At 41.3% G+C, this 22,824-nt stretch overlaps 1 protein-coding gene across 2 annotated transcripts in view; it reads left to right on the top strand.

The window, feature by feature from the left end:
• The window catches only part of ptprk (protein tyrosine phosphatase receptor type K), a 467,398-nt gene that overhangs the window by 145,292 nt on the left and 299,282 nt on the right, over nucleotides 1-22,824 (top strand). For both annotated transcript variants that reach the window (XM_052025063.1, XM_052025062.1), the window contains exon 3: nucleotides 8,603-8,874. In XM_052025063.1, coding sequence (XP_051881023.1) covers nucleotides 8,603-8,874 — 272 coding nt within the window. The remainder of the gene's footprint in view (nucleotides 1-8,602; nucleotides 8,875-22,824) is intronic.

Below are 22,824 nucleotides of genomic sequence, written 5' to 3'. Positions count from 1 at the left end.
AATATCCTATCATTCCCAGAAAGGACAGAACATCCTTTTTTGTCCTGGGGCTTGGGACCTGGTTGACTGCTTTTATTCGGTCTTCCCCCAGTTTTCGTCTGCCTTTACTGAGCTGGAATCCCAGATGTTGGACTGTTTCCTGACAAAACTGTATCTTTTCCAACGACACACGATGACCTCGCTTCGCCAGATGTTCAAACAGTGTTAAAGAGTCTGTCAAACACTGGGGCCCAGTTGTTGAAGCTATTAGAATATCATCGGCGTATTGAATCAGAGTGGATCCTTCAGGGAGCGGGCACTTGTCTAGGTCATTTTTTACAGCAGCTGCAGAAACTGCAGGGCTTCCGTATAACCTTGAGGCAGGCGGGTCCAGGTGTAGTGCTGGTCTTTGTAAGTGAAAACAGAGGGGTACTGACTATCTTTATGAAAAGGTATGGAAAAGAAAGCTGAACATAGATCCACTACTGTAAACGTGCTTGCCTCTGCTGGGATGGAGGTAAGTATTACATTGGTATCAGGGACCAATGGAGCTATTGGAATGACGATTTTATTGCTAGCTTGCAGATCTTGCACAAACCGCCACTCATTTTTTCGGCCCATCTTGGGAATAGGTAGAACGGGAGTATTGCATGGACTCTGTGTCAGAATAAGCACACCCTGTCGCAATAGGGAGTCAATCACAGGAGCGATACCTTTTTCCGCCTCTGGCGTCGTGCAGTATTGTCTAATACACGGGAGTGGACACCTTTCTTACGGGTCAGTTTGTGTTCAGGGGCGGTGTGGACTTTTCTGACGTGATTCTTATGTTGTGCCCATAAGTTCTCGGGTATCCTTGCTAGTACCCCTGGGAGGAGAAAAGAATCTTCCCTGGGCGGGTGTTGTCTTTCAAACTTTGTAGGCCAGAGTTGAGGCTCGAGTATCACTCTCCCCTCTTTTTGGTTAAAGAACTCAACCCTCACCTTTTGTCCCAGTAGGTGTGCTGTAAAACTATACACAAGGAGGGTCTCGGACAACAGTCTGGCTATCATGGTTCCAACTTCCTTGGGCTTCGCTGGGGGTTTAACTGCCACTGTTAAGTGAGGCACTGAATCCTGCACCTGGAACTGATTCTCTTGCCGTGATGTTAGCTAGACTTTAATTCCTAGTCCTTGGGGTCCAAAATACAGACACCTTCCTTCAATCTCTTCTTGTTTTTCTAAGTATGGGCACACCCTCTTTTCATACTCTTGGTCTGAAAGTCTTGCGTAGTATGCTGTACAATGGAGGATCTTCTTTTCTTTGCATAGGGATTGCCATTCAACTACCAACAGGATAAAGTGGGCGTCAATGTTTTCTTCTTCTAAATTCCCCATTTGCTTCAACATTTGTGGCACTCTAATTTGAGGGAGCTCCATGTATATGCCTTCAGCCATGCAGTGCAAAATAGCGCCCAATATACATAGTGTTTGTCTACCCAAAAGAGGTAGGGGAGCCGTTTTGGATATGATAAACGTATCAGTTAGTTTCTGATTTTCCATTTGTATGGGGGATGGAACAAAAATGGGCTCGGGCATGGAAATACTGGCTATTCCAATGGTCTCAACCGTTAGATTGCTGGCAGGGATATCTGTGGAAGGGGTTACAGAGGACATAGTGGCGCCGGTATCGATCAGGCAATCCAGGTAACTGTTACCTATCCTCACTGTAGTCATGGGCTCCTCCCTCATATCACTGGACAGCCTGATCAGTGCTGCCTGCACCACCTTTTCTCCGCAGCACCCCTAATCAGATGGATTGGGGTGACTAAACGAGAAGGTCAGGCCATTTTGGTGGCCCCCTCTTACACTGGGGTCCCCTCTTCCTCTACCTGGTCGCTGACAATCCCAGCTTCGCTTGGGAGAACATACAAATCGGCAGTCTCTGGCCCAATGCCCTCTCTCCCCACAATTCCTGCACTGATCCTGTGAACGGTCCCTATACGGGTACTGGCCCCATCCTTGGCCTCTACCTCCCCTTTTGGAGAGTCCCCCTCTCTTTTGGTAGAACTGTCCTGCCTCTTTTGGCCTACTATCACCCTGAGAGGCAAACAAACCCTCCCTATCCATATTCATCAGAGTGGTGACAACATCCGCCCAGCCTTGCTGCTGCCAGGTTAAATTTGCCAATTTAAACGCCTGTGCCTGCTGAGTCAACATACAGTTAAGCAATGTCTGTATTGCTAATGGTTCGTTCTCCTCCAGAGGTATTCCTGCGTGTTCTTCCCATTTACTTTTATAACATGCAATATAATCTGGTAAGGACTCCCTCTTCTTTTGCAGGCATCGTGTAACCTCCCCTATATCACTATGTTTTCGGGCTCCCTTTAGAATAGCCTCTTTTCCTCTATTTCCCAACCAATGAGCTAAGGATTCATTTCCTTGGAGCTGTTGTGCATCATCTTACCTCCAATCCCCATTTTCCCCAGGGGGGACTGCAAACCCATCTTTTAAAGAGGGCCAGGAGGACCCATGTGCACATTTTAATAACATCTGCACATCCCCGGGAAGAGGCAAGTAAATGGCGCATATTTGTACCAGCCAATTATGGAAGGCCATCAGCTTCTTTAGAGGGTTGGGTGCCTCAGCAACCATAGCCCGAGCTTCAGTAGGTGTCCAGAGTTTTAACACTGGGATTTCTCCAGTCATTATATGGGGTAGTTTTTTAGGTCCTTCAAGATTTTCAGGATCCATGGTGCTATCAGGATCCTCCCCTCTTTTCGCTCTTTCTCTTAGATTATATCTGTCTCCTCCTCTTCCCACTGCTCCCTGCTGGCCTCCAGCTTCTTCCGATTCCCCACCACCCCCCCCTGTCCCCCCCGTCCCCCCACCGGTCCTGGGCCCGAAGGGGTGCTCACCTTGGTAGGGAGTCTAGGATAAGAGCCCATTTTTGGTTGCTCCTTTTCGGGTTTTTTCTTGGGAGATTGGTGGCGCTTGGCTACTTCAGTCCACTTTTGGCAACATCTCAACATGTAGTCCTTATCCCAGGTGGGGTCCCCAGCCCCACCTCTTACACTGTCCTCCCAATCGGCAATTAACTTTAATTTAAAGCTCCCCCCCATATGGCCATTTACCATGGGACCATCCGTATAAGTCACTACTACTACTACTACTACTACTACTACTACTACTACTACTACTACTACTACTACTACTACTACTACTACTACTACTACTACTATACCGATCATCTCCAGTTTCCCTGATAAAAGTGTCCGCTGAGGATCCGGGTGGAACAAGCAGATCTCCCATTTTTTGTCTTGATCTTATAATTCTTTTTATTCGCTTATCTACTTTTTTACTCACATGAAGCTGGTCATCCTCTCCCGGTCTACTTTTTTTCTCACCAAGCAGGACCAGGACGTGCAACGCCTGGTCAACTGCTTTGGGTTCCCATCTTGGTTTCTGTAATCGTAAGTTATTATACAACAGGAAAATCGTCCGTGGCTTAACTCTACCTTATATACAATGAGTGCTCACCGGTGTTGCCTCTTTGCGACTCTCAGAGTTAGGCCTCGTTTCTCTTACTTATCTCTATTCTATTCTATTCTATTTTCGGCACCTTTTTTACTCTTCCCAGTCCTCACTATTTGGCCTCAGCTTTTCCTATACTTGGCCTTTCGCCTTCACTTTCTCTGAGGGAAGGAAGCGTCTTGCTTTCTTGGACTGAGTCACCAGCCGGGTTACTCAGGCTGCCATATTTCCCTCAGCCTTCCTGGCATCTTGGCTTCGGGATTGTCCCCATTTCAGCTAGAACGATCTCTGTTTTCACTCTTTTTTACTTCTAATAATTGTTCGGATCCTGTTTTTAAACTAGGGATCCTGCCGACTACGCCAATCTGTCGTAAAAACTCTAATTTAATCTACAATAAGAGACAATAATTCTGAGTTTCGTTCCAAGGCTTTATTTTTCTCCACTGTCACCCAGACTAACATACAGAAGGTTACAAGCTTATTTTATATGTTAAAACAACAGCTATATCACGTGACTATACCATTTATGGTTGTTACACACTTAAGAACTTAATCAGTGTATCACATAGATCAGGATAAGACAAAGAACAACACCAATCAGTTCCCCTTATCAGTGCGTTCAAGGCTGACCTCGCACCCTGTTTTATTTCAAAGTCTGGTTTCAGCAGTCTTCTGCAGACCTTCTGGCTCCAAGCCAAGATTTACTGTTGACTGCAAACATAGTTCTCTTATACAAGTCAAATATTGCATCAGCCTCAGTATAGTCAAAAGACACCATTTATTCTTCTACAGGCTGACCCATTTTCCTTGGATCTAGACCCTCCAGATGGTGGAAACAACCTAATTGACAACCAGTACCGTCAAGCCTTCTCAGAATCTTGCTTATCTCAATGAGGTTGTCTCTCAATCTCCTGGACATTTGTAAGCATGGGCCAATTTTACCCATTCTCTCATAGAACAATCCATTATCCCAAAAATAGATGTTATGATTACCACATTAACTGCAAACAAGAATATCCTTGGTTTTGGAGATGAAACTGTGCACAACGCTCCAAATGAGGTCCCAGCTAGAGTGAATGACTTTAGTATCTCAATCCTTATCAATAAAGTTAAATAATATTTGTCTTCCTAATGACATGCTGCATCTGCATATTCACTTTGAGCACCTCATGAACCAGTGCAGAAGGTTTCACCTTTTTACCAACTTTTGCTGTTTTTTCCACTATTTAATAAAATCTATCTTCCTCTTTTGACCAAATTATTTACTTCACCTTTCCCACTCAATGTCCTTTTGCAGACTATTTTCATCTGCGTCTCAGCTCACTTTCACATCTGGATTTAAATCATCAGCAAGTGTGAATATGTTATACTTTGTTTTTATCTGAGCTGATAAATTATTAAATTATGAATGGCTGATAGTTCAAGACTGATCTTTAATATTGAGCACTATTGTTCCACTTGTTAATCTATTTGCCCACCTAAAATTGACTGCTCTTTCCTTTAACCAGTCCATTATCTGTACATGTATATTATCCATCACTCTGTAAAGCATTATTTTCTATAACAACTTTAAATGCTTTCTGAAAATCCAAATATACTACTACTCCTGGTTTTCCCCCATATCAACTCAACTAGGTACGTCCTCTGAAAATTCTGTTAGGTTTGTCAAACTGATCTTTGGTGCACCATTTTTTTCTTCTTTTTCTTGAAATTAGATTTTACATATTGCTCTCTTCCAGTTGGCTGGGACTGTTCCAGAATCCTGAGGATTTTGGAAGGTTAACAGTTGTGCATTCATTGTGAATGTCTGGATGCACCTGGGATGCAGTCTAGTGAGTCTAAAGTATTTTTCTGATTTTTAGTCACACTAGAAAAGCTGCTGGCAGTACGGTATTCATAATTAGTCATCAGTTTATAAGATTTTTATTAGTCACGTGCACATCGAAACACACAGTGAAATGCATCTTTTTGTGTCGTGTTCTGGGGCAGCCCTCAAGTGTCACCGTGTTTCCAGTGCCAACACAGCATACCCACAACTTCCTAACCTGTACGTCTTTGGAATGTGGGAGGAAGCCAGAGCACCCGGAGGAAACCCATGCAGACATGGGGAGAACATACAAACTACTTGCAGATGGTGCCTGGAATTGAACCTGGGTCGCTGGCACTGTAATAGCGTTATGCGAACCGCTACACTACCGTGCTTGCCCTTGTGTAACTCTTTGGTGGGTGTCTATATTGCTAGTAAAATTCTGTTACTGTCTGGGTCATCCACAGAGATGTTGTTATACTGAAATTGGAATCTGGTGCGCAGTTTTAAGCATAGCATATTATATGAGCAAAATGTCTAACTTCTTTTCTGGGATGTTGTCACCCAGGGTTGTTTAATTGAAATTAAAATATTTTCTGTGGTACTTTTTGTTTACAAGTTCCATGAGCTGAGAAAAATGACTGTTCTGTATGGTGGTGTCCAGTTTTGTGGAACCGTATTGCAGGAATTCACTTCCTCAAATATGCTCTAGCTTTGTATACTATTAATTAAAAGTTAATAGATGTTCAGAGTTCATTGGAGAGGGTATTAACTAGGTCTAACTGAGTAGTGAAGCAAAAATGCATGTGCAGGCTCCTGGAACAGTAAACTAATTTTTCAATTTGTATGTTGTGAAAAATAGATAATTAATCAAATAGACATATAATTCACCTGGCCTTGCGTTTTCATGCCATTGCATGCTTCTGTATTTCACGTCCTTTGTTCAGAGAAAGAAAAGAAAATGTACAATATGCAAGTGGAAGTATGTTTGTGGCATGGGAACTGAAATTGACTTGCTATTTATGCTGCAAATATAAAGTAAAACAGATAATGTATAATGCATCCAACTTGATGGATATTTTTGCTATGGTCCTGGTATTCTGATGCAGATTCAGATATGTGCATGTTCATCAATTTGCCTTTAATTTCTTTTGGTGTACCACCATGTTTCATTCTTGAACCTTTTATGTTTTGTAATATTGAGCATGCAGTCCTGAAAAAATATGTTGAAATAATTAACAAAGAACAATTTATGAATATTTTTCTGAATGGATTACTGTGCTTAATTGGCTTGAAAGCCACTACTGCCATTACTACTCCTGTAAGTGGAATTGCCTCATAAATTACATCACTTGTTTAATTAACTTTACTTCTGTGCTGATTTACCAAAATCGTTTTATACCTTTCTTATTGAGCACTGATTAAGGGACTAAATATATCTAATTTTAACCTGATGCAGAACATAAAATATTGGAGAGTGTTATATTTGTATCTGAGTACAAGGACACACTTGTAGCTGTCTCTATCTTCATGGTTAGAGATTCAAACTGTTGTACAGATGTGTTGGCATGATGACAGATTGCTCAGAATGCTGTCTAGGGCCTTTCCTGATGTTAAAGCATTAGGGCTAACAGATTGTACAAATGTAGTAAGTAAATGCTATTTTCAGTTCCTGTGTATGTGTTCTGATCCAACTGAGCCAATACTTGAAGCTTATTCTGATATTTGAAATGTTCATTCCAGTACTATGTGGGTTGAATCAATTGGAATTACTTGGAACTTCATCTCAACTGGAAAATACTAGTTTGAAATGTATCATGTAACAAAGTGCCTATTCTTTAACAATGAAATATGAATGTAGGCAATTTAGCATCTCAAACCTGTGTTGCATTGAGTGAGGTCTTGGTTGATCAGTTACCTAACTGGATGTATTCATCGTTGTTCTATTTCTTTCAATCCCATGGTAACAAAAACTCAAAAATCTCTGATTTCCAATTAACTGTTGAGCTTGTATCAATTATCTTTTGTGGAAGAAGTGTTCAATTTACACCACCCTTTGTATATAAGTATTTAATAATCTTATTTCTGAAAACAAAATGGCTCTAACTTGGAGACAGTGCCCCTATTCCTGGATGTGACAAACACCAAAATTACTTCTTGTTATGTATGTGGGTAAAGTTAGTCAATGAAAATAGAGGAAAATTCTTGGTTAGCTGGTGTCATGGTTAGCATCAAAAAGCTGGATATAGCAGTCCTGGGCCCCAGACTATTGCTGCAGAAGTTCCTCAGTTCATTTCCAATTCTGTCTTCAGTAGTCCATGTCCAAATGCACAAAGACAGCATTGGCTTTGTAATATCTGTGCCATACAAGTGCCGTACAGTGACCATCTCTAACAAGTTGCTGCTAATATCCCTTTGGCATCACGGGCAAATGCACTATCATCAAAATCCAGAGGGGTGGTGGGGGTAGGATGCAGAACTTTGGTAGTTACCATGAACCAGAAGCCTATCTGGTCCCACTATGTACATATTATAGTTCCAAGACCAGGTAAGAGGCTAGGTTTTCTGTAGTGATCTGACAATTCCCCCATCCTCCCCACTCTCCAAGATTTCCTACCATCTTCACGGCACATCAGACATCTGATGGTGAATATTCCATTTGCTTTGATAACAGCTGTTGGGAAGCTAGACGCCACTGAGAGTAAAACAGCTTACTTAGTAGGCATCTCATCTAAGCACAAACCTACAACAGGCCCCGTGTACCAGTGCTGGAGTGTGAAGTCTTTACAGAATGCACCACAATCACTTGCTAAGGCTTCTCTGATGGCCCTTTACGATCCTTGATCTCCACATCTGCAAAGAACCAACAGGGAATGCAACATCTCTCGCTACCTTCATCAGGGATTGTATTACTATTCATTTATTGTTGCTGAATCAAAATATTGAAATTTGCTATCCAACATTGGAGGGTTAGTTTTTATTCTTTGATCATCTTGGCTACATCCTGCAGTTTTCTGAGAAATGAATAGGAATGGCTGTCATGTATAACCGACACTTCCATGTTGAAAGTTCATCTGTGTAAGAAAAATAATTCTGGATTCATTTTCCAAGTGCCCTGTTGCACTCTTGGTAGAGTGGGTTGAAAATATAACAGAACCAATATTTCAATCATGACTTCACTGTAGTTTATAAAATAAAACTCAAGATGGATTCAGCATACTTGTTTAATGGAGTGGACAGGTTATAGATCTTTATGATCTACAATTTGTGTAAATGTGTAATTGATGTTATTTTTGTTTTCCAACAGGATCCTTCTTGATGGTTGATTCTTCCCAGCATGTGTCAGGAGAGAAAGCACGGCTCTTGCTTCCGCTAATGAAAGAAAATGACACTCATTGCATCGATTTCAGTTACTGGTTGTACAGTAAAGATTATTTGAATCCAGGAACACTAAACATTTTTGTCCGAGTGAACAAAGGAGCCCTTGCAAATCCTATTTGGAATGTGACAGGATCTCAGGGAAGAGAATGGCATCGGGCTGAGTTGGCAGTTAGCACATTTTGGCCCAATGAGTATCAGGTAATGGTAAATTGGTTTATTATTGTCACATGTACAGTGAAAAACTTGTTTTTGCATGCTGTCCATACAGATCATTTCATTACAACAATACATTGAGGTAATTCAAGTGAGAACAATAACAGAATGCAGAATAAAGTGTTCCAGTTACAGAGAAAGTGCAGTGCAGGTTGACAATATGGTGCAAAGCCATAATGAGTTAGATTGTGAGGTCAAGAATCCACCTTATCATACTAGGGGACCATTCAATAGCCTTATAACAGTGGGATAGAAGCTGTCCTTGAGCCTGGTGGTATGTGCCTTCACGCTTTTGTATCTTCTGCCCGATGAGAGGGGGGAGAAGAGAGAATGTCCAGGGTGGGTGGGGTATTTGATTATGTTGGCTGCTTTACCGAGGCAGTGAGAAGTGTAGACAGAATCCATGGAAGGGATGCTGGTTTCTATGACATGCTGAGCTGTGTCCACAACTCCCTGCAGTTTCTTGCGGTCACGGGCAGAGCAGCTGCCATACCGAGCTGTGGTGCCTCTGAATAAGATGCTTTCTATGGTGCATTGATAAAAATTGGTGAGTGTCAAAGGGGACATGCCAAATTTCTTTAGCCTCCTGAGGAAGTAGAGGCACTGGTGAGCTTTCTTGGGCGTGACTTCTACATGGTTGGACCAGGACAGGCCATTGGTAATGTTCACTCCGAGGAACTTGAAGCTCTCAACCTTCTTGACCTCAGCACCTCAACAGGAATGTGTGTACTGCCCTGTTTCCTTAAGGCAATGACCAGCTCTTTTGTTTTGCTGACATTGAAGGAAAGGTTGTTGTCATGACTCCATGCCACTTGGCTCTCTGTCTCCTTCCTGTACTCCAACTCATCATTATTTAAGATTCAGCCAACTACGATGGTGTCACCTACAAACTTGTAGATGGAGTTAGAGCAGAATCTGGCCACACATTTGTAAGTGTATCAGGAGTAAAGGTGGGGCTGAGAACCAAAAGTGAAAATCCTAGAATTGGTTAAAACCCAATTGAATGTTGTTCTAAATTCCATTACTCACAACTCATTACATGGCTTTGTCCTAGGTGATGGAGATTTATTGGAGCATTAGATGTTTGGTTTAAAATTAACTTTGGGAGTACAGCAATGTGCAAAGCAAGCATGGTTTGCAAGCCTTATTCATGATAGGTGCAAATGCTCTTGAGATAATTCTGTCATCAAATTGCAAGTGTTTAACTTAACTACAGTAGTTTAAAGATTAGTGCCTAAATATATAACAAGTGAAAATATGTGGTGCAAAAAAATCTATCCTTTGGTAGTACTATTAAAGATAGTCCAGCAATTATATACTTCAGGGCCTCGGGTATGTGGGTATTTCAGTGATCTGTTATCAATTATTTTTTGGGAAACTACTGGATTAAGTTTGTACAAACCACAAAATTTAATAACGAGTAAAGCACCTCTCCTTGAGCTGAGGTGCATTCTGCCAGTTTCTTTAACCTAAAAGAGGAAAGTAGAATTGTGGTTAGGTGGATATTCTAAAGTACAAATAGGAAATAAAAAGGAACAATATAAATCAACAATTGTTAGAAAATAAACTGCCAAGTAAGTGCAGGAAGGAAAGAAGAGTGAGTTAGAGTTCCCTTTCTCTGGTTCGCAAAGAGGTGAATGGACATGTTTTTAAAATTTCTATATAATTGGAGTGTACACATTTAACCTCCAGCTGACTTTAAAGCTGCAACATAAACAATTTTCACTCAGAATTTTGCTTAAAATCTCTCAGTTGGCTCCCAAAATGAAAATTATTGTATTAAGTTGTATGTTTGTAACATAACCACAAAATAGTCAAAAAACATGTCATAGGCATTGTTAATAAACAGGAAGTCAGTCTTGACGATCAGCAGTTTTTGTTTGGTTTATAAGACAGTCAATTCCATCAGATCTTCCACCTTGCAATCCCCAGTGACTGACTGTCTAACTTTACCTGGAAAAAGAAAGGGCAAAGTCATTTGAAGATTTCCTATTTGGAAGATGGCTTTATGTCTGGAGTTACCAGAATCTTGTTTGTATAGTTACTGTCAAAGGGGTTGGTTCCTCCATTAGATTCCACTTGCATGCCAAAGAATGATGTATATGTTTGTTGCTCCTCCAACTCGGGGCAGAAAAAATTAACATAAATAAATTCACCTGACTTCTGACTATTCCATAGATGCCTGCCAAATAGCTAGTTTCTCCTCGTTATAGGATTCTCTGAAAAAAGTTTCTTTTTTCTTGCATTTTCTAATTTCTGTTTATTAGTAGATAGCTGAGTAAAGAATGAAAAAGTCTTCAAGTTCAATACTTTTCTACTGACTGAATTGTCAAGGTAGGGAGGGATTCTTGTCATGGACATACAGTATACTGAAGCTTCAACCCACTGCTCATATTATATGGCTATGTGAATTGCCCCCTTCGAGTAGTCTGGAAAGGATTATGAATTAATAAACTGTCTTGCATTTTGGTCAATCTTCAGAGTGAAACTCAGAGCAAAGATGTAAATTGCTTGCAGGGAACATTCTATTGTAACCTGCCTGGGTTACATTATGTGATGGGTTTTAAGAAGGAGAACTTTAGTTGGAAGTGTTCTGGCTGTTTGCGGCCCTTTGGGCAGATGTATGTACGTGTACATAAGATATAAGATATCTATCAATGGTATCCAGATCTTTCTCACTACCATTCTCTCTCCCATTCCTCTGTATCTCAGTTTTCAAATAGTTTGTCTAGCGATCAATCCTGGATGACCAGAAATTTGCTTCAAGCAAATGTTGCAGAAGAAATAAATTAATTGTCATGGGTTGATGCACCAAACTCCATTCCTAAGCCACCAACTCCATCCTCTTCCTTGCTACCACTCTCAGTTGAAATCAGACTGCATGCAGTTTGGGTTCACCTTTGACCTGGGATGAGCTTTGGCCCACATGGCTGCACCATTGCTAAGACCACCTGTTTCCAGGACCAACACTGAGGGCTTTGCCTCTTTTCATCTAATTGTTAAAAAATCCATCCACGCCTTAGTTACATCTACATTAGACCATTTCAATTCCCTTCTGTGGAGAGAATGTTTCCATTCATAGGAGAGTCTAGGATCCAAGGGTACAGCCTCAGAATAAAGGAATATCCCTTTATAATTGAGATGAGGAATTTCTTCAGCCAGAGGGTGGTGAACCTGTGAAATTCGTTGCTGCAGAGGGCTGTGGAGGCCAAGTCATTGGGTGCATTTAAGGCAGAGATTGATAGGTTCTTGATTGGTAAGGGGTTAAGGGTTATGGGGAGAAGGCTCGATAATGGGGTTGAAACAAAATATCAGCCATGGTCGAATGATGGAGCAGATGCGATGGGCCGAATAGCCTAATTCTGCTCCTATATCTTATGGTCTTCTGCTCTGATTCCCTTTTACCTATTCTTGAAAAATTTGATGTGATTCACATCTCTGCTGCCAGTGTCCTAACTTACCAAAATTCTACTTGCAGTTCATATCAATACTTGCAGTCCGTACATTGGATCTTGAGTAAAATTTTGATCTTTGTTTATAAATGTCGCTATGGCTTTTTCTTTCTGTTTCACTCTCATTTGCTCCAACATTACAACCTGCCTCAAAATCTGAACTCTTCTAATTCTCTGTTCTTAAGCATTCTTAATTTTAATTGTTCCAGCATTAATGGCTAGGGCTAGGCCTTCTGATCCAAAACACTGGAATCCCTCCTTAAACCTCTCCACCTCTTTCCTCCATCAATCTGTCCCTTAAACCTGCACCTTTGTCAAGCTTTTGGCTATTTGCCCTAATATCTCAGCATGTGTCTTCCATCCTATAGCAGTCGGTCACTGTTACCGAGCCACTCGCTTAATGCTTCTCCCTGCCACCTGCCTGAGACTGAAGTAGACAGTCGCAAATTAAATCCTCTAACACTGCCACTGTACTGCATTATCCCTCTGCCCTGCTGTCTTAGATAATTGACTCCACCAACCTCTTAAAACACCTCACCTTCACTATTCACATCATTAAGACCACCCTTGCAAGAGGAGAGAGAATGCAGCAGCACAGTCACAGTGATAGAGGATTTAAATTGTGACTGTCTGATTTGGTCTCTGGCAGGGAGAAGGATGAAGTGAGCACCAAGGGAGCAGTTTATTGCAACGATGGAAGATGTGCACAGAGATATTAGGGCAAATAGCTAAAGCTTGTCGAGATATTTACTAATTTAGAAATATAGAATATTTGGGTTAGTGTTTTATTTTTCTGCAGGTTAAATAACCAAATTTCTACCGCCTAATCAATGACCAGGTTTTTATTTGTGAAACGATGGATTCTGCTGCTGGAAGGTGGATGATGAGTACTGGTGTTAATTGTATAGTATTATATTCAGAGCTACAATGAGATATTGGTCTAATTGCTAGCTTCAGCTGAAGGCAGTCTTTCGACTAAAATCTTCCATGAAGCAGGTTTTTCCAGTTATTACCTTTCTGTGCAGTTGATTGAAACCTACATCTGCTTATTTTACATGCTGCCTTGAAAAGAAAACAATGGCTATATTAATTGGAGGTTTGTGTTGCCTTCAGGTAAATTGGAGGTGGTGGGTGGGGAGGAGAGGACTAATTGTATTCCTTGTGGTAGATTTAACAACATGAAATGGTTGTGCTTTGACTTAGTGTAGCAGCAGGAAGTATTCAGTATTAATATACTTTTCTGACATACAAAATGAGATCTATTGTATATTAAATGTGAAGCATGTTCTTAAGATTAAGAGGTCTTTATGCCTGAAGGTGTTGTTATGGATATAATAAACCCTCTCCCCCCAACCTTCTGCCCCCAAATGATGCGGACCACCTACCTTGCTCCCTTCTGGTGAGTGCCAACCCCTCCCACTACCCCTAGCTTAATCTAGTTTTGGCATTCCCTCCCTTGCCCACAAGCCTTCCCCAACCTGTCTTAGCTTTTGCAGGTTCCTCCTTTTCTTGTTCTGGCTGTGGTGCACATCTCCCACCTACACTTACTTGCCCTCTGATGTGGAGTATCCTTGAGGAATGAGGAAGCAAGTTATCTCCTACCCAGCATCTAGCCTCTGACCTGCTCTTGTAGCTCTTCCGTGTCTTTGTCCAATTATACTGGTTCTGTTTCTTCTCGGTTGTAATCTCCTGGCATTGACCATATCGTTCAGTGTCAAGGGATGGTGCTTTGACTCTTTTTATTGGATAGTCAGAGCAAAAGAGTTAATATCTGGAGTTTGCTAAGCACAGATACTTCTTGCCACAACATTGCAAGCCTGAATTTCTTCCAGGTCTTGCTGCACAGACTACAACATCTGGGGATTTGTGATTGAAACTGAAAACTGCAATCATCAGTTAACAACTCCATTTTTACCTTTTTGATAGAGAGGATCAGTGATGAAGCTGAAGATGATTGGACATAGGACACTGCCTTAAGGAGTTTGAGCAGTGAGGTGTTGGGCCAAGATATTTAATTTATTTACTTTTCAGGGTGTGGACATCACTCAAAATCCCATCAATTCTTGTCCATCCCTAATTGCTCTTGAGAAAATGGTGGCTTACCACCTTCTTGAACCTGCTCCCTTTGTTCTTCTTGGTGAAAGAGGTCTTGAGTTGGGAAGGTCGTGTTGGAGATGAATGCCCTCCAGCAGCCTCAGCTGTCTTCCTTTGTCTAACTCCAATCTATGGAGATTTTAATTGCCATAGACTTTGATGTTATTGGGGCTCCTTGAGGTCACATACAATCAAATGCCTTCCTTGAGGTTAAGGGTGGTTACTCCCATCTCACCACTGCAATTTAGTTCTTCTGCCTCTGGTTGGCCAAAGCTATAATGATGTCTAGAATTATGTCAATCTTCTAGATGCAAACTGAGCTCCCTCTTGCCTAGATGAGTGTGCTCCAACTCCACAAGAAACCCAACAATCATTCAAGAATCTGAAGAAATTATCCAGGATAATTGTACTGTGTGATTGACAGCTCATTCACTTAAGCAGTCACTTTCTCCATGATTCACACATCTGCCTGTAGTTTTTGTCATCTGTGAGATGCATTGCAGCAAGTCAACGAAGATTCATTGACAGCTGTTCTCAAATCCACATGCAGACAAGGACAGCAAATGCATAGAAAACTGCAAGTCCTCTTTCAAGTTGCACAGTATGCTGTGATGGAAACGTGCCACCATTCCTTAAATATAGCTGTGTCAAAATTCTGGCACTCCTTACTTGCAGCTCTGTAAGAGTACCTTCACACATAGACTGCAGTGGTATAAAAAGGCAGGGAGGGATGGGCAAAACACGCTGACATTACCAGTAAAGCTCACATCCCTTAAGTGACATAACCACAACCCATAGAAATTACATGCACTTGTATTTGTTGTCTGTGGGAAAACTTCAAGTAATTTAACTCTAGCAGTAAGTTAACATAGAACTGACAGTCCCAGCAAGCCTACGTAACTTGGGTGAGACGTATCCAAAATGCCTCAGGTGTAATTGACTGCATAAATTGCCAGTCAAGCCCTGACCAAATGTGTTGAGCCTGTTGAATTCTGAGTTTGCAGAAAAATTATATTTTTTGTTTACAGATGGTCTTTAATTTCATATCAAGATAAAACAATGTGTGTACATTTTTAGCAACTGGAAGCAGGAATGTTAGCTGTCTTTTTCTCTACTACTTGACTTCAAACCTCAGGGTGCTGAGATTAGTGGCAGAGCCCAAGTGCTACCATGGCTGAGATGAGCTTATTCAGGTCAAAACTTGGTCTTTAACTTGTTTAGCTTAACGTACCATCAATCAATGATTTTGATTCCTAAGCAGTCTAGGGATCTCTGTAGTGTCTAATCTTTACACTGAGACAGAGGCTTTCATAAGAATGGTGACGTTGCTGATGTGGCCTTGAGGCATGCAAATACCTAGAATATTGGAACAGGGATGTAGTGTGTTCAGGATAAAAGATGTTTTAAAAATCTGACTGCATTAAAAAATATATCAATATGGAGGTCATCTAAAATTATGCTAACCTTGCTCTAATTCATTCCAAACTCCTTTTGCTTGCTGACCTATTCTGGATTCCAATTCAGATCTTAAACTACTCTTCTTGGTATACCTCCATAGCCTTGCCTCTCCCAATATCTGTAACATATTATATCCTTGAAATGCTTCAGGATATCTGCACTTCTCCAATTCTGACTTCTTGATCATGCAAGTCTTTTGCTGCTCCTGCAATAACCACACTTGCACCCTAAACTCTGGAATTCCCTGCCGAATCACTGTTTCTCCACCTCTGTTTCCTCCCTAAAGGTGACACCTGTAACCTATGCCTTTGACCAAAATATCTTGTTTTGTTTTTTTGTGTTACTTTCAGCTTTATTTGATAACTCTCCTATTTGATGCCCTGAGCTGTTTTACTACTTTAAAGGTATGATATTAATACTTTTTATTTAAAAACAAAAATACCAAGCATAACTTTAAAAATTAATGTCAATCAGCTAAAACTAATGATAACTTCTCAATGGTCTTTCCATTAAGCTTTCCACATCAACCATTGGAATGTATTGTAATGATCATCAGTTCACCTATTTTTCCTCCTTCAGTAAAATTCATCATTTGGTGCATTTAGGAATGTTAGTCTGTCATTTGCAAATAATTCACAATGTAATCAATCGGCATTAATCCTATGTCATCCACCCAGTGCTAGGCTAATTCTAGAAGCTGTATTATATACCTGCTCCCCAACCCTGAACTCACCTTGGATTTGTATGTATTATAAGTGCCCTTATTCTATCTCAGTCAAATGATGTTTTGAGAAATGTTAGTATAATTATATCTTGCAGTAACTTAAAGTTTACTGCAGCAGTGCTGAGATTTGATCAGTGTCAAATCTGGTAGATTGGTTTTGACAGTCATGCTGAGGGAAAACTGTGCTCTCAAAGTGGCTCCCTACAGCTGCCAAAATAGTTTTAGCTATGGTTATACGAATTTAAATCGTAACTCTCCCTGACTATAACCACCCAACAAATGGAATGTTACACAGATAGAAGAAATATGAGAAAATTATAATGTCTTTCTGGAAAGATCTAAAGAAAAGTAAAGTACTTTTGATGTTGAAAAACTGAAATTTAAAAAAAAGCGAAATGTTGGCAATACACAGGCTAAGCATAGAGAGAAAAGATGAGTGATGAATTGGATTCATTAAAGCACAAGCCAACACCTGTTTTACCCTCCACAAATCTTCCGTGTCCTATTAATTCCTTTGATAATAAATTGCTACTTTCTAGTCACCAACTCTTAGAACAGTGGAGCAACACACACAAAATGCTGGAGGAACTCGGGTTTCAAAACTTCCACTGTTTATTTCCCTCCATAGATGCTGCCTGACCTGCGAGTTCCTCCAACATTTTGTGTGTGTTGCTCCAGATTCCGGCATCTGCAGTATCTCTTGTGTCTCCTTAGAACAGTAGGTATAGTTCTTCTGGTATACTTGGTCAAAATCCAATCCTTCCACCTCTTTATCTCTCCTTTATTATTTTCCAGATTTTTTTCTCTCCTCCAACTGTCCTTAACCCACTGATACCCTTCTTATTCAGTTTCACTTTTCTGATTATTTCTACCCTATTTATTCCCAGGAAATAAAATATTTTTGCTCCTGAGAAACCTTGATGAATTCATGCTTGATGGACTTTCATTCATGACAGAAAAATGCCCTGCTTGCTGCTGTTATTTAAATAATGAGGAATTCATACCCTACCATAATAATCACACTGGATATATGGTGGGTGTTAAGTCACTGGACTGACAATTTGTAGATCAGAGTTCCAATCCAAATATGGAATTTTTTTTCAGAATAATTCAAATAATCTACAAGGTAGAACTAAAATTGTTGTTGTAATGGTGACCATGAAACACCCGTATCATAAAAATTCACCTGATTCACCAATGCCCCTGAGGGAAGTGTGACCTGTATGTGAGTCCAGACTTCCGTTATGTGGTTGGCATAATTGCCCTCTGAACTGGTCTAGCAAGCTATTAAATTGGAATGTAGTCATGACATTAATCCAGAATAAGGATAAACCCACTCAGCATTGAATTTGGAAATGATAAAGTCACTTCCTGCCCAGCTAACCATGCATAGACTTCCTCGTGGACTGTTGTCTATGTCAGAGATGGTGATAGAGTGGTATATGTTGTCTGAGGGAGTAGCACAGGGAGTTCTCAAGATTGACTGTTTCAGCTGATGAATCAATGCTCTTCTATGTTGAACACCACGTGAAATAATCTTTGAAAGTAGCAAGTGTGGGACCTCAATGCCCATCAACAAAATTGGTTTGCTAGCATCCCCCACCTCTCCATATGAGACAAGTCCTAAAGGATACAGCTGCCAGGCTGAGTCTGTGGGAGGCAGTGAGTAGACAAACATGAGAGATAAATCTGCATGACCTCATCCTGACCAGTTTACCAGTTGTAGATGCATCAGTCTATCCAGCAGTGTAAAAATTACCACAACACAATTCTTGCGCAGAGGGGTATAGAGTCTGCAACCAGGATTATGGTCCCAGAATAAGGATTAGGCCACTTGGGTCTGAGATGCGGAGAAATTTTTTCTCATGCAGAGGAAAGTGAAGCTTTTGAATTCTTTACCAGAAGGGCTGTTGAGGCTCGGTCTTTGAGTTCATTCAAAACAGAGAAGTATAGATTTCTGATATTAAGGAAATCAAAGGATTTGGGTTAATGCAAGAAAGAGGCATTCAGGTAAAAGCTCAGCCATGAATCGAGATGTTTCTAATTATGTTCTTGTAGAGACTAAGTCCTGCTTTCACAATGGAGACATCTTCCGTTATGTTGTGTGGCAGTACCATTGTGCAAAGTGGGTTAAGCTCAGAATAGATCTGGCAGTTCAAAACCGGGTCTCTAGGAGGTGCTATGGGCAATCAGCAACAGCATTAATGTATTCTACCGCACTCTGTCATCTTATGGACAGGTATGTCCTTCTGTCTATTCTTTTCAACCCTGCTTGAATGAGATGTCCAAAAGAACATGCTGGGAGCAGCTCCAAATTGGCAATATTGCAACACAGGATTACATGCAATGGACAGCTGAGGGATCCCAACACGAACAGATTAGGTCAAAGCTTTGCATCCTGCCGCATCTGGCTGTGAAGGTGGTGGACAAATAAAGAGCAAATGAGAGGAGGAGGCTCCAAGGGTATCCACATCCTAAATGCATGAAAGCCAAAGGCGAGGCTGAAAGATTCGCAACTGTGTTTAGAGTTATGTAGCATGGAAATAGACCTTTCAGCCCATTGCTGACCATCTGAGCTTGTTCCCATTTCCCGTACTACAGCCAGTATCCATGTACCTGTCCAAATGTCTTTTAAATGTTGCAATTGTACCTGCCGCTACAGCTTTCTCTGACAGCTTGTTCCATATACCCACCACCCTCTCTGGGTGGCAAAGTTGCCTCTTGGGTTCCTTTTTAAATCTTTCCTTAAACCTCTCACCTTAAATCTATGTCCTCTAGTTTTAGACTCCCCTACCCCAGGGAAAAGACTGTGACCATCCATCTTATCTACACCCTCATGACTTTATGTACCTCTGTATGATCACCCCTTACCCTCCTGTGCTCCAGGGGAAAAAAGTCCCAGCTTATCCAGCTTTTCCTTAGAATTCAAGCCCTCCAGTCCCAGTAACATCCTCATGAATCTTTTCAACACCCTTTACAGCTTTATGATGTCCTTCCTATAGTTGAGCGACCAGAACTGTGCACAATGCTCTAAGTGTGGTCTTGCCAGTGACTTGTGCGGTTGCAATATGACATCCCAACTCCTGTACTCAATGCTCCGACCAGTGAGCACAAGCATGCCATATGCTTTCTTCACCACCCTATCTACCTGTGTCACCACTTACTTGTACCCCTTGGTCCCTCTGTTCTGCAATACTCTACAGGGCCCTACCATTTACTATGCAAATCCTGCCCTGGTTTGACCTACCAAAATGCAACATCTTGCACTTGTCCAAGTTAAATTCCATCTGCCACATCGTAAGCCAGAAGTGTGGGAAGGATGATCCACCTCAGTTTTCTTCTTAGATCATTACAATCCCAAAAGCTTGTCTTTTGACAACTGGATTCACTCCACATGATATCCAGTTCTCCTAGTTGCTGCACTGAAGGTGTCCTCCAGAATTAGCTACACCTTTAACCAAGCTGTTCCAGTCAAATTATAACACTGGCATTTACCTGACAATGTGGAAAACCTGTCAAGAAAAAGCAGGACAAATCCAATACAGCCAATGGGCTCCTATTGTCTACTCGTTCATCAGTAAAGTTATGGAAGCTGTGGATGATTGTGGTATCAACTGCTGCTTGTGCAATAATAACAAGCACCGATTCTCTACTTGGGTTTTCCTCAGGCCGTTCTGCTGTAGACCAGACTCGCAGAATTGTTCCAAACATAGCCCAAAGGATGCATTTCAAAGTGTAGTGAGTGTGATTGCCATTGGCATCAAAGTAGTGTTTGGTCCAGCAAAATAGAATTTGTTGGTGGGAGACCCAAGACACTGCGGGTGCTTGAATCTGGAGCAACACTCAAAGTGCTGGGGGGAGCTCAGTGGGTCAGGCAGTATCTATAGAGGGAAATGGACAGTTGATGCTTTGGGTTGAGATCCTTCATCTGTACTGAAAGATAGAGGGGGGGTGGTAGTCTGAAAAGGTTGGGGGAAGAGATGGAGCAAGAATTGGTAGGTGATAGGTGGATCCAGGTGAGTTGGGGGAGAGTGATAGGCAGATGGGGGAGGGGAGAGTGGGAATGGCACCAGAAGCTGGGAGGTGATAGGTAGAGGCAACAAAGGGCCGAAGATGATGGAATCCGATAGGTGATGGAATAAAGGGAGGGAGGTGGGGAGGGCAGAGGGGAGTGGTGGGGGAGGGCAATGGAAGGAGTGTGTGGGTGAGGGGCAGATGGAGAGGATGGAGGAGGGGAAAGAGACATGGTGATAGGGGCCAGATAGATCAGGAGGGGAGAGAAAAGGGACAGGGGGAGCAGTTAACCAGAAGTTGGGGGAATTCATTGTTCATACAACCAGGTTGTCAGCTGTCCACGTGGAATACGAACTGCTCTTCCTCTAGGTTGCAATTTGTTGGTAGGGTTTGATAAAAACACATGGGAGGAGACTTGTACGGAGCACAAAATGCCATCATGGGACCAGTTCTGCACAATAGCCTTTTGAAGAATCCATGACATTTTGAGGAATGCTGGTGTTGTTGTGGCTCTACTTTCTAATAAGTAGATAATTGCAGGAACTTAGTTAACTGAAGATGAACAAAAATAGTTCTAGCAAATCCAGAGTTAGTATTTTGGAAGAGAATTTCAGTTCAGTTAGCATGATTTTCACCACTTGATTGGAGATGTTAGTGCACAAACTGATGAAAAGATCTATGTCATTCTATTTTCTTTCCTTAGTTGGTATCTCTGAAGAAACTCATGTTGTGTAAGTTAAAAAAACACAACAGAAGAAGGGGAATTGATTGGAGGAAAAAGTGCTACCCACTTCTTTTCCTAATTATTATTATGTTGTGCTAAGACCACTGCAGTCCAATCAACTGAATGTTATGTCCCATGGTTTTGTTGGTGCTTCAGAATTTAAGGTCTATTTATATAACAGTGGTGCACTAAATGCTAGATGGTCTAGAATGCTTCTGCCTGCCTCATTGCATGTTGTGCCAGATTGTGCTGGCTGTGGTTGATAGTTCCAAATGGGACTGCTGATGTTCAGTTCTTCAAACTGAAGTCAGTGACGGTCTTAAGGATAAATGCTTGGAATCTGCAAGTTGCTGACAGGTTCATGAGGCTGAATTTTGTCTCTGCCACTTGACATCCAAGTGAGCCTTAAGGCAGGGCTCAATCTTGCAGCTCCCCTGTCTTACACTGGGGAATCGCTAATCATTGCACCAGGTCAGACTTGACACTGAATGCATTGGTTTCTGAGGATTCTGGACCGGCAGATTTGGAGGCAAAAGGAAAGTCTATTTTGTTTTATTTATTTCAATTTGATTTAATGGTTTTTGATTTTAAATGTCCCCAGCTTTCCCCTTTGTTAAAGCCTGACAGGTGTGTTTAGGTCATAAGATCTCTGCACAGCAACATCCATGACTTACTCAAAGTCCCAGCCTTGTAGCTGGACTTAGCTGCATCTGACTTGGCTAAGGCCAGGTATGGAAAACTGCAGGTAGTCATTGTAGGTGGTGGTCAGTGTGAACTAGCCCAATATAAGTGACTCGAGCTTTGGAGAACTGGCTGGGTTGTCTGCTGTCGGTCTGAATAAAGCAGGCTTTAGGCTAATATGTTTGTTCTCTGTTTGCCTTTGTTGTGAACCTAGAACTTGGGTCTCAGTGTCAGAAGTGTTACAAAACAACCCAAAACTTCAGTGCCAAATTAAAAGCAAGTCAGTTGCATCCTCAAATCAAATCTTCCCTGTTTTCATTTTTTAAAATTATGTTTTGTTTCATTTATAAGAATTTATTCAAATAAGGAGGTTTAATATTTCATTTACAAGGCAGTACTTCCTACAAAATTGTACTGCACAGTCAGCCAAAATTATTTGTTTAAAGTCCCTGAGTAAAAACTGAAACTCAATCTGATTCAGAAGCAGAACAACCAACCAGGCAGTGCTGCCACTGTACCAGGTCAAACCCAACTGGAGCTTCCAGACTCTCTGAAAATACTTTTTTTGCTAAATACATTCAGATGCATTTATATTTTAATACATTTCCATTTCTTTAATTAATGCAACAATATATTACAAAGTTTGTGAAATAGGTTCAACTTACAAATTTCTTGTGTACTTTCCTGATTTTCTAATTGAAAACCTGGAGCATCGAAAATGAATTTTAATAAACCTTCCTTTGGGGGGGGGGGGGGAGAGAATGGATTAAATTTTAAATTTGTTGTCC

Source organism: Pristis pectinata, chromosome 10, assembly GCF_009764475.1.
Source record: "Pristis pectinata isolate sPriPec2 chromosome 10, sPriPec2.1.pri, whole genome shotgun sequence".
Classification (NCBI taxonomy): Eukaryota; Metazoa; Chordata; class Chondrichthyes; order Rhinopristiformes; family Pristidae; genus Pristis; species Pristis pectinata.
The sequence above is the reverse complement of the archived record's forward strand: the minus strand, read 5'-3'. Positions and strand labels throughout refer to the sequence as shown.